The following is a 12129-nucleotide window of genomic DNA, read 5'->3' as shown; positions in this document are numbered from 1 at the left end:
TGCATGGTGGTAACAAACTGCAAAACCAGCAGAGGGACCAGCACCATCCCTGTGCTCCCAGTACTCCCCCTGTTGACTTTCGGACAATGCAGAGGACTGATCTGTTCTTCCATCTGAAGCTGGACGCTGTTTTTCCAGAAATCAAGCAGCATACGCAGGCGATCAGGAATTCTAGTACAGCCCTACCTTGAAACAGGCTAAATTAAGGTTGCACAGGTAACCTCAGGTTTCACGTTTCCTGAGTGCCTGACCTCACATGCTTCACATTCTCAGAGGTTTTCTTGCAAATGCGATGAATGCACACTAAAATCACTACTGTCACCCTAGATAAACATAATTTCAGCATCTAACATTTAGACAGGTATATTTTCTAGCAAAGGATCCCAAAGGTTTGCTAGTCTGCGTTTTAGGCGGCACATATAAGTGCTGGTGTTTGTAAAAGGCATTGCAAGAGCAGATGTCATGTCAGCCATTTGATACCTTTAAATCTTAAAATGTAGCTTCCCCACCCAAAAGAAAAAAAAAAAGGTAAAAACATGAACTTCATAAATCGTAACTGGAGCTGCAGATGCACAGGAGAAATAATTCTGAGGCACACTCCACAATGCTGAGTCTGCATTTTAATACTTTAAAAATAAAGAGAATTGGGGTGCTCAAATAGACCTTTTTTCAGACATTTCAGAGGCACCACTGATGGACCATAGGCCTGTTGATGAAGATGAAAAATCTCTAAAGCCATCCTGATTTATATATTGATTGCAATAAATAAAGAAATATATATAAAGTTGCATCATTGCTGATAGACCAGGAAACAAAAGCTTATTAGTCGTGTGCCAAGGCTGCTGAATTACCTTCCCTACTGTCAGCAGCCGGACCTACAGCTTCGAAACTGATCTTGGGAACGAAAAAATCAGGGTCAGGAGTGAAAGCAAAGGCTGGGAGAGTCTTCATAAGGAGAAAATGCAAAGAAAATCCTCTTATTTTAAGTTAAACAAATGTTAAAAAAATGAGAAAAGCTACTGAAATGGATAAGCTTAGTGAAAGACATTGGGGAAATCGTGATTATCGCGTGACACTAGGATGATGGGCTGAAGAGAAGATGCTCTTCAGTGATAATGCAGCCTCTCTGACCCCAGCCGGAGTTTGCTGGCGCCTGTGGTTAAGCTCAGCTTGATAAGGTCGCACTTAAGCATTCACAGCCCATCACCACTGCATCCACGCACCTCTCGTCAGCAGAGAGGAGAAGGCGACGTTCCCCTATCATTTCCTAATGCTGGGAAAACACTTGAGCTGAGCCGACCAGAAACCCATTTCCCCAACTAATAACCTATTTATGAAGCGATTTATTAAAGCACTTCATTATTAATTTAGCAGAATGCCGTGCTGTTTTCTCTCTCCATAGCAGCACTCTCCTTCTTCCTTTGCCACTACATGATTATTTTTTTATGTGCCGATGGGCAGGGTAACACGGGCTGCAGCAAGGGATGTGAAAGCCATGATTTCTGCTGAGCTCACGCTCCTGACTTTATTAATCTCAGCTTGATTTCAGGATACGAAAACATAAATGGAGGAGGAAGAAGCCAATCCATAAGCAAAAGGGCGGCAAAACGCCCAGCTCTGAACTTATGGCAGGTCCTACCACGAGCCACATCAGAGGATTTTTCTGGGGATAAAGCAAAGGCTGTTTCAACTACAGTTAGGAAAATTCTAGAAAGAAATATCGCCCGTTTGAACCTTCGAAGGAGCAGCGCTCCCACAAAGGTCTGGAGTGCCAGGGAACGAGCTGCCACAGGTTCAAATACTGTGTTAAAATATAGAAATACCTCGTTAAGATGGGGTGGGAATTGTTAACACCACTCGCATTGAGCGGCGTAACGGGCCGCTCCCTTGCCAAAGACGATGGTGCCGACCACGATCCGGTCCCGTCACAGCACCCATCATCGTGGTGCCAGGGCTGGTTCCCCACTCGGGGCAGGGGGTTAGGGGGGATGCTGCCAGCCCACTGGTGACACTGGAAACACTAAGGGAGGCAAGAAGCTTCCCCCCTGCTCCTCCGGGCTGTTTTTTTCACGTCTTGCGCGTCCGACCCGCCCCAAAATGGGTGTAAACGGCAGCGTATTGACACCGGAGGATTAAAAACCAGCAACCCTGCTCCCACCGTCAGCATTCCCACGCGTGGGGAAGCCCACGGGGGGCCCGCGGAGAGGACCCGCCCGCCACGGAGCCGTCCTGTGCCTTCCACACACAGCTCCCCACGGGGGCCGGCCACGCGCGGGGCCGAAACTCGCGTGGGTCCAGCCATCTTTCCCCGCTAAGGGAACGCGGGGAGCCCCCACGCCACCGGAGGGACTCGCCCTCCTCCTCCTCCGCCGCCGAACAAAGGCTCCCGCCGGCCCCGCGGCTACACCGGGCGATGCTCCGCCGCGCCAACGGGGCTCGCCTCACGTCGGGCGGGCGCCGCGCCCGCCGTCCCCCCATACACGGACGCACGCACGGCCGGAGGCCCCCGCCCTACTGCCGCTCACCTTGGTATCGGGGCGCGGCGCATCCCTCGCCCGCCGCCGCCGCCACCGCTGAGGGGGAGCCCGCGGTGCGCTGGTCGGGGGACGGACGGACGGACGGGAGAAGAAGAGAAGAAGAGGGAGGGGCGCTCCCGCCGCCGCCGCCGCCGCCGCCCGGGCGCTGCCCGACTGCCTGCCCGCGCGCGCCTCCGTCGCGCACACACCCGCGCGCCGCCGAGGGAGGGAGGGAGGGAGGGAGGGAGGCAGGCAGGGAGGGAGGGAGGCGTGGCGCCCCGCCCCGCCCCGCCCCGCCGGCCACGCCCCTCCTCCGCCTTCTTCTTCTCCTCCTTTAGCGCCTGCGCATGGTCTGAGGTCGTCAGGTGGTTACGACGCGGTGCTGCTAGATTTACGGCAGCGCGCAGCAACCGGCCGGCGCCGGCTCGGCGGAGGGCGGGCGCGCGGGCTATGAGGCGGCAGGTGAGCAGCGGCGGCGGCGGCGGCGGCGGGAGGAGGGCGGAGGGCCGAGGGCCCGGCCCGGCCTGGCCTGGCTTGGCCTGGCTTGGCCTGGCCTGGCCTGTGTTGCCACGGCAACAGTGGTGTGCGTAGGGCCCCGGCGGTGGTTGCCGTGGCCGGTTGGCTCGCAGGTGGCGGCCGTTGATGGTCCATGTCGGTCTCAACCAGGCCCGGAGGTTTTAACGCGCGTTTTGAGGGGAAAATAGTTAAAATCGTTAAAAGTAGAATGGAGTTATCAGCACTAGGTGACAAGGCGGGGCTGCCCGGGCACCGCTTAGCCTGGGTGAGCTCGCAGGGAGCGGTGTTACCGGCGGGGCCCGGCCGGGCCCGGCTCCCCACCAGGCCCTGCCCCAGCCCGGCCCGGGCCCCGCCAGCCTGTCCAGACCCTCTCCTCTCCCCGCAACCCTCACTTATTCCCTCAAAAGCGGCAGGAGCTCTTCCTGGGGGAGCTGCTCCCGCGCTCTGATCCTGACCGGCACCGACTTCCAGCCGCCGGTAGAAGCCCGGGGCCAAGCACGTCCCTCACATCTCCGCAGAGACAGCCCGAACCCGTTCCTCCGACTGAATTCCTTCTCCTGACCGAGCTCCTGCGATCTTTAGGCCTGTCAGGCAGGCGATATTCCTTCCCAGCACTTCCTAGTACTCTCTCGAATGAACTCGTTTCTCAGAGCAGGTGAAGGTGCTCCATCGACATTCGTTTGACATCGTTCTGATGAACCGAGCTGAGGTGTTTCCCATCGTTACTTCTGGGAGAGCCGCAGCAGCGTCTCTCATCCTCAGGCATTCAGGTCGCTGGGTTTTTTTTCCTTTTAAACTTACTGCTTTGACCAATCCTATCCTGGCAAGCAAAACACATTTGATTTAGCAGCATTTGGTGTCATTCCTCTGGCTTTTAGTTTACTGCCCTGTGAGATGTTGTGAAACAAAGCAAGGTTGTAGAGTTTGGTTGTGTAGAGCAGCTGCATGTGTCCAGTTTGGAGAATTTGTTGGGAACGGAGAGGTTTGGGCATTGTCTGCGCGTACAGAAATTGAGTGTTTTCTTCTGAGTACAGCATTCAGGGCCTCTTGAACCTGAAAAGGCTCTGTTCTCGTATCACGTGGGAATTATAATCTATAGGCTACAGAGGGTTGTTTATATTTAAGAGAAGAGTAGATAGGTACACTGGTTTTCTGGCTTAGTTGTTTAATTTTGCTTGAGTCTCTTCTTTGGCTCTATTAGGAGACTCAGGTGCCAGTAGCCCAGCTCATGATGATAAATAGAAATTGATGTTCCTTGTCTGATCTTGCTACCATTGACAATGACCACTATTAAGAGCGCTCATGCAGTGCCTAAAAACTGTACTTCTAGTAAAAGGGAATGGTTTGGTGGTTAAATCGTGGGGCGTTTTACTCTCAATCATTCCAATGACCTCAGCCAGGCTGCTGAAAACTTCTCTGTCCCTCCTACTCTTGCCTGGTAAAGTATGACTAATTTATCTTTCAGTGGCTTTTTATATTTATCTCGATGTTCTTTATATTTGGTACAGGACTTTAGCAATATGGCACCTTAAAATATTCACTCTGGATGTCCTTAGCACCTTTTAATTTATTAAAATAGACTTTAGGAAGCTGATTCATCTTTCATTTATGCTCTCTTTGCCTATTGACACTCAATGACTAGTTTCATTCCCTGGCTCTCAAGTGCTGCCTTCAGAGTGTGAGGCAACAACTACATCAGAAGGCAGTTGTCTTTAATGTTGCGAAAAATAATAGGTTTGGGGGTTTTTTGTCAAGTATGACAAAGTGCAGGCTTTGCCTTGCATCCTGGCTTTGCCTTGCATCCTGGATATGAATCAGTTTATGGATCAAACTGGCGCTAACGATGGCAGCTTATTTGTTAAATTGTAATTTAGAGACAAGAGAAACTTGACTTCTTACTGTATGGATGCAAGATGGCACCATTTTCAAATATATAAATGAAATGGGAGGTTTCACATTAGTCGGCTTGATGACATTTTTGTTGAAATGCTCCTTTTTCTCTCATTGGTGTTCTCATCTTAGTGCTTAAAATGGGGCAGATGAACATCTCTCTGAGAAGCTGAGGATTACAGAGAGTTCGTGCAAATTCCAGCTACTAATATGCATACAAAATGAACGAGCAAGACTCTTGTTGGCAACCCACAGCAAACATTCCAGGCCTGCGTCAGTATTTATTCCTATTTTTATGAAAACTTCTGAACAGAGTGTGCCTGAGCCTTCAGGAAGCAAATCCTGGCTTCGTCTGAGCAGAGCTGCTTGCGATCTGTGACTGGATTTCAACACCCCTTAACATCAAAGGTGCTTAATCTATGTCCCAGTTTCTCTGCAAATTCATCTTTTGCTTTAATGGGGAGGTTCTCCCGAACAAAACAAACTCTCTGGTGGCTTTTCACAGCTCCACTACGCTTTTTTGGTCCTTGCTGCTTACCTTAAGTGGCTCCTAAAGGCGTATGAGGCTATGAAGGGTTTTCCTTTAAGCTGCACGCGTTGAGTCATCCTGCAGAACTCACACATGCAGTTTCACAAATACCAGATGGCAATAAAATTAAAAGTAGTAGCTAGCAGCAATTAAGCATTTGCTATAACCATTCTCCCTTCCTGACTGTAGGAAGCTGCCAAATGTTTGGCTTCCCCCACACCCCCCACACCCCCTCCCCGACCGAAAAAACACACAAACGATGTTTCTGCAGAGCGGAAAATTAACAGAATACAGGATGCACGCTTCCTTCCCTAGCCCATAATCCCACTTGGACTTGAGCAAAAAGCTATTTGCTGTATTTTGTACATTTCTAGGAGAAGATGAAGCAGAAAAAAGATGCAGTAAAGGAAAACTTGGGGCATTGCAAGGGAACATATAAAAAGAATTTCAGCAGTGACCCTGTTAAACTGGTAGTTCCTAGGCTTGCAGGATGCACAGCTCTTTAAACAAGACTATATTCGGGCACACTACAGAGCTGCTGGGACTTAGATTATTTTTTACTTTGTTTTTATACAGCAGGCTGTTGCAAAGGATCTGCTCCACAAACTTGGAAATAGTTTGAGCTCATTAATGTAGGAAACTTGTCCAAATACCATTGTGTGTGGCTCAGTATAAATAACAATGACTGCTCCCCTTCCTTTTCAGTGACTCTTGCTGCTTGGCATGTCTTGGATCTATCAGTGATACACAAATAGTTATTAGCTTTTTCAAGCCCCAGATACTCCACCTCAGCCCTTCCTCCTGATGTATTACACATGCAGCATGCTTCATCCATTTGGTTATTTACAAGTCATGTGCGATGTGACCTTGCCAAGACTTTTGACAGATAAATCTCTCTTAATTTATGCGTACCTGGCCAGGAAGGAATTTTTTTCATCATTCATGTCACAACAAAAAGCGCAAATCTTCTTCCTAACATGTAAACAACACAACACCGGATTTTTTTTTTTATTTCCCCCATCATAATGGATAACTAATCTTGTTTATAGTGAATCATATTAAAGTGATATTATTATTATTAGTTTTTGCACAGTGCTTTAAGAAATCCTAAGAGGTTTTCATGCTACGGTTAGCACAGATGAGGAAAGGGTGAGGCCAAACCAGCTCCACATCACTGCTGTTCTGAGCTGTGGTGTTTCTAGCCCTGTCCTGGCAAGGAGAGGAGTGTCGGGGGTTGATGGCATGTTGCAGCAGTGGAGGAGACTGGGCTGGGGGATGTGAGAGCAGAAAAAAAAAAAAGGATAGATGTAGGGGGTTTATAGCAACAGTTTCTTTTTGGAAGATCTCCTCCTGAATTCTAGTCTGGTGCTAGCAAGTCTTTTGTGTTGCACCTCCTAGCATGCTGTGCAACCTCGTTCTTAAAACACACTTTAATCCCCTTGGGATGCCAAGGCAGCCAATGCAACAGCTTCTGAAAAGGAATTATATGACTGGTAGAAGGACCAGAATTAGTGGATACTTGGATGATCTGATAAACAGCAAGAAGTCAGGAGAAATCTTGCCTGGAAGACCTGTGAAGTCCCTCAAGTACATCCTCAAACACATGGGTAGGAAGAACCAGATGCTACATTCTACTTGAATTTCCAGGCACCTTTTTAAGGATAAGCAGCCTCCATTTGTGGAAAGCAGGTGCAGTTTAAGAAGGAAGAACATAGCCTGGACAAGTAACAGGAAGAGATTGGCAAGAGTGGGTCAGCATGACCAGTCACTTCTCTTCGCAGGTGGACTTCACCAGGGGAAGCCCGCAGGGATGTTTGCCCCTCAGTGTACCTACAACTGCATCTTCCTTTTGTGAGCAAAATTTTGGCAACTTAAAACCTGAGCTAAAAATGTATTTTGTGGACCATCAAGTTTCTGTGGTACTTGAGTTACTGAAATCTCTACGAGCTAGGCAGAGAGTTGTCCTAAAGATTCCCACAGTAGGGAACTCATTTGTTTGTGATCTCGTTTTGCTGGCAGGCCAGCAGGTTTTCCCAGAACAGGTCATGTGTCTGGCACTGAGCTGTGGCACTATCTGCTAGGCAAAAGGGACTGTGTACCTGCCAGACAGCCCTAAAAAGAATTTTATTTAAGGAATATCAGTGATGCAAAGAATTACAGTGATTGTCACTGCAGGTGAAACACTGAAACACCGAAACATCAACTGACTTCTACATCACACACGGTTTCTGTGCAAAGAGCAGACCTGAAGGAGTGCCTGTAGTTCCCGAGCAGGAAGTGCTTTGAAATCACTTTGCTTTGAGGTTAAGATCATAGCAATGAAACATTTATCTAATCAGAGCCACACACTGCTCCTAGAGCAGCAGAGGAGCCCAGCTCAACCTGTCAAATGTTGCAGATGAGGAGCTGCAGGTTCTCTGTCTTCTCATCTGGCAGGTAGTTCAAACACTGGTCCTTCAAATATCTGGCCAGGAAACCTGGGCTTTTGCTCCCTGCTTGCTTGGAAGGAACTTGAGATGTTTGTTACACTGTGTTTTGTCCCAGGTGTGATCTAATTCCTTAGTTTATCTTCCCTTTCTGTGTTTCAGCTTTTGAAGTTTCCTGGAGTGCCGCAGCCCCAACCTGCGCAGGATGGACCCCGTTGTTCTCAGTTACATGGACAGTTTGCTGAGGCAGTCAGATGTTGCCTTGCTGGAGCCCCCGAACTGGCTTAATGATCACATCATCGGGTTTGCCTTCGAGTACTTCGCCAACCACCAGTTCCAAGAATTTAGCGATCAGGTTTGTTTTATCAGCCCTGAAGTGGCTCAGTTCATTAAATGTGCCATTAGTCAGGAAGAAATAGCCATATTCCTTCAACCGCTGGAACTTCTCCACAAGAAGCTGGTATTCTTGCCTATCAATGATAACTCCAACCAGGTTGCTGGGGGCACCCACTGGAGTTTACTGGTTTATTTCAGGGACAAAAAGTGCTTCGCCCATTACGATTCCCACAGTAAATGCAACTCTGTCCATGCCAAGCAAGTAGCAGGGAAGCTGGAGGCCTTCTTGGGCAAAAGAGGGGGCAAAGCAACCTTTGTGGAGGAGAAGACACCTGCCCAGCAGAACAGCTATGACTGTGGGATGTATGTCATCTGCAATGCGGAGGCTCTGTGTCAGGGATACTTCAGGGGCCATCCAGAGCCTTTGCTGCAGCTCCTCACTCCCTCCTACATCACGCAGAAGAGATCAGAGTGGAAAGCTCTTGTCATGAAACTGGCACAGAAGTGATTGAGATGTGCCTCCAGCCCCCTCAAAAACTGTCTTCCCTGTCCATGAGGCAGCACCCCGAGTGCCTGAGCGAGATGCCCATGTGCAGGATTGTCCCAAAGAAGAATGTAACCCTTCCAGCATGGCTATACCACCCAAACACCCTGTTCCCTCCCGGAAAAGCCTTAGACTCCTCTGGAAATATCTGGCCTTTGAATTTCTAACCAGAAAAGTCACTTTGCTGTCAAAGAAATCCTCCTCTCCATGGTGAATTTTTACACTAATCGCTGTGGCAAAATGGGTCACTAAAGAGACTTCTCCACCTTTGCCCAGCAGGCAACACACCCTTGTTAGGTGGCTTTAACTGGCATTGCTGTTCCAAGCCAGGTTTAGCAAATGTCCTTTAAAACCAAGCCCCCAAATGCTTTATCATGACTATTTCCAGTTTGTGCCTCCCGCTAGTGGTATTTCTGCAGTCTAGGATTTAGCCAGAAAGATTTTTTTTTTTACCCCTGAAAACCTGACACTGAGGTGTCAATTGTCAAAAGACGAAACTCCAAAGGAAATGCTACAATTAGTTAAAGCGGGGGGGGAATCGGCTTTCTTCGGATAGGTCCTCCTAGGCTGTTCGGCAATAGAATTTTTTGATTGCCCCCCACCCCTACTTGCTGTTATTACAAATTAAAAGCTGAGTCTCAACTGCTACAAGATTAATAGGAAGCTGAGAAACCCAATCCTAGGAAAGGAAACTTAATTGAGACTAGAAGTTAGGCTCTCTGAAGTTGTTTTTACTTTTCATTATGATTTTACATCGTCTCCATTCAGGGAGGGTTTGTCAGCGCTCCCCAACCCTCATTAGTGTTTGCCGTGCTCAGAGCATATAAGGCGGTCACTGCTTCCTCTAGCATAAAACCTGTTTTGTTACTTGAGATTAAAAAAAAATGCACCAGGGAGAACAAAAGGCCAGAGTTTGATGTATAAAAGCCAAAGATAACTGTGGTCTCTGTGAAGCCCAAGAAGTCCTTAATACAATTCTAATCAAAACACTCTCCCTCCTGTGCTGGCTGATGGCTGGGATCTCAGAGCAGATCCTCTCATTAAAAGACATGCTTAGCAGTGGGGAAAAGAAAAATTAAACTGAGATGTCATTGCAGGATAAGAAGTAATATCTCACCTTATGAGAAGCAAAGAGGAGGTTGCTCAGGTGGTGTCTAGCAGAGCAACCACACCCTAGCATGCTGACTGGATCAAGGAAATCCACGTTAAACACAACCCTCAGAAAAGGGGGAAGGATTATTTTGCACCCTGAGCTCTTCATCCACCTTATTGCCTGCCCAGCCCCACCGGTGGGTGTACCAGCACAGCAGTGAGGGTGATGAACTGTAGGAAGGTCTTGAACTTCCCTTGTTGCCAAGAGGAAGGTCAGTAGCCACTGCCCAGGCTCCCCCAAAACACCCAAGCAAACACACAGGCAGCAGAGGGGCAAAATAAGGGTTGGGGGGTCATTCTCACCCTTCCTAGGCTGCCCCGATGGGAGAGCAGCCAGTGGGCCAGGTCATCCCTCTGAGTACCAGCTCTCCCTGTAAAACCCCTTCACTGCTTGGATGGCACTGAGCTGCTTGCCGAATGGGATTTGCATGGGGCTTCACCAGAGCAACATCACTGCCACTGTGGCTGAGGCTGCCTTTCTCCCAGGTCTGAAATAAACTCAAATGAAACCGTGTGTTTGTCAGCATCATCCCATCTTTTGCGTTGGTACCCGCCAGCAAGCAGTGGCTCCTGCTGCCCCGCAGTCGCTTGTGCAATGGTGTTCCAGCTGTGAGGGCTGCGACTCACAGGCAGGGCCTCAGGTCATGCAGTGGCTTTGCAGCCACTCTGCAGTGGGTGAAACCAAGTAGAGATTGGTCTCAGAGAGCCAGTGAGCCTGGGGACAACTGCACCAGCACCTTGTGCAATACAAGGAGGCCATATGGGCTGGTTTAATCTCTTAATCACATTTCTAGGGGTAGATTTGGGCTGGGGAGGAGGGCGGGCAGAGGGGAGGTAGGAAGGCGGGATGGTGGGTCACACTGGGTAAGTATCGGGGGGGGACTCAAGGGCAGGGGCTGTGCTCATGCAGAGGGCACCCTATGCTCCTTGTCCCCATCCCCAAGGGATGGGGCAGGGCTGCCAGAGCCAGCAAGGTGAGCACCCAGGGACGTTTCCTGCACCCGAGGCTTTTATGTAGCATTTCTTTACACAAAGAAAAGCAAATAAGCTGAGGCAGGGCGTCACCGGGAGAGCAAACACACCGACCCAGCAGGCAAACACCAACTGGAAAACAAAACTGGAGCCTTGCAACCAGCTCCCAGCAGCAGGGATGCCCCTGCCAAAACCACACTGGGGGCTTGCCCTGGGCTCCTCCAAACCTCCTCCACATCAGTTGACTGCACCCACAGGTTGTCCCACTGTTGGCTTTAACCAAAGAGCCCTGCGAGGAGCCAAGGTGGCTGTCACCACTGGCTCGGGCTCAGCATAGGGACAAGGTGCCCCACACACCTGCTTTATATTGGGTGCTGCAAAGCACCCCAAAAAACACTAGGCTTGGCACACAAGATCAAAAAACCCCTCCCAGTCTTAAACCTGTAAACCTAATATTGGGGGGGGGGGGGGGGGGGGGGGGGCGTAAACCCCACTTTGAGGTTGAACCCACTGAGCACCAGCTTGTTTTTAGAAAAAACAACCCCAAACCCATTTCAGCAGCTGCACCAGCAAACCAAGCTGGGCAAGTCCCAGCAGAGTTGGGGCAGCTGCTGGACAGTGCTTTTCACCCTTGGGGTCACCCACAAAACTCAAAGGCTCTGACAGCCCAGTAACACCAAGGCTTTGAAGAAGCAGCTTTGACAGTTTGGCCAGAAATATGGCGAACTCCAGCCAACCCACTCCAGCACCCCAGGGTGCTAAATGTCCCCAAAAAATGCGGTGACACCACCACAGTCCCCACCTAGCCAACATCACCTCTGCTGTGCCTTTCAAGTTGGGCCGTTTTCATGCATTTCACCAATTTTCATGTATTTTGCTGCGTGGGCCAGGCTGGCTAGAGGGCGCGATTTGGGTTGCAGATGCTCAGGGAGGAGGAGGAGGAGAGCGGCTCACCCTGTCCACCCCAGCAGAATGGGGCCGCAGCTCAACACCCTTCCCAGGCATCCACTGGCCCCAGGGTAGCCCCCGCTTGGGCGTCACATCCCACGGTCTCTGCTGCCATCTAGTGAAGAAACCTCCCCATCCTGTACACCCAGAGCATCCCTGTCCCTGGGTATCCCCCGAAAGCCATCCCTGCTCCCCCTGCCCCAAGCAGGGCTACACCCCCAGCCTGGTATCCCCCACCCCGGCATGGCCCTCCCAGTGCTAGAGAAATGATGCTGAGCACCCACCAGCACCAGCCCGCGC

The 12129-nt window shown here is 50.1% G+C and overlaps 2 protein-coding genes across 14 annotated transcripts in view; one reads left to right on the top strand and one right to left on the bottom strand.

Annotated features, from left to right (window-relative positions):
- Positions 1-2738, bottom strand: part of MYO9A (myosin IXA) — a 193473-nt gene extending 190735 nt beyond the window's left edge. For all 8 annotated transcript variants that reach the window (XM_064456908.1, XM_064456909.1, XM_064456914.1 and 5 more), the window contains exon 1: positions 2526-2738. The gene's annotated coding sequence lies outside the window, so the exon portion shown is untranslated. The remainder of the gene's footprint in view (positions 1-2525) is intronic.
- Positions 2739-2862: 124 nt separating this feature from the next.
- On the top strand, positions 2863-10423 carry SENP8 (SUMO peptidase family member, NEDD8 specific). Of its 6 annotated transcripts, XM_064456907.1 has the most exons (4): positions 2863-2978; positions 3683-3802; positions 5055-5330; positions 8040-10423. In XM_064456907.1, exon 4 carries the CDS (start codon positions 8083-8085, stop codon positions 8719-8721), a length of 639 nt encoding a protein of 212 aa, XP_064312977.1. In that variant the 5' UTR covers positions 2863-2978; positions 3683-3802; positions 5055-5330; positions 8040-8082; the 3' UTR covers positions 8722-10423. The 6 variants fall into 6 exon arrangements, with proteins under 6 accessions (XP_064312977.1, XP_064312976.1, XP_064312973.1 ...); XM_064456906.1 differs by lacking the exon at positions 5055-5330; XM_064456903.1 differs by lacking the exon at positions 5055-5330 and having other exon boundaries at positions 3440-3802.
- The last annotated feature ends 1706 nt before the right edge of the window (positions 10424-12129 follow it).

The sequence above is a fragment of the Phalacrocorax carbo genome, chromosome 7 (assembly GCF_963921805.1).
Source record: "Phalacrocorax carbo chromosome 7, bPhaCar2.1, whole genome shotgun sequence".
Taxonomy (NCBI): Eukaryota; Metazoa; Chordata; class Aves; order Suliformes; family Phalacrocoracidae; genus Phalacrocorax; species Phalacrocorax carbo.
This window is presented reverse-complemented; position numbering and strand designations above follow the sequence as displayed.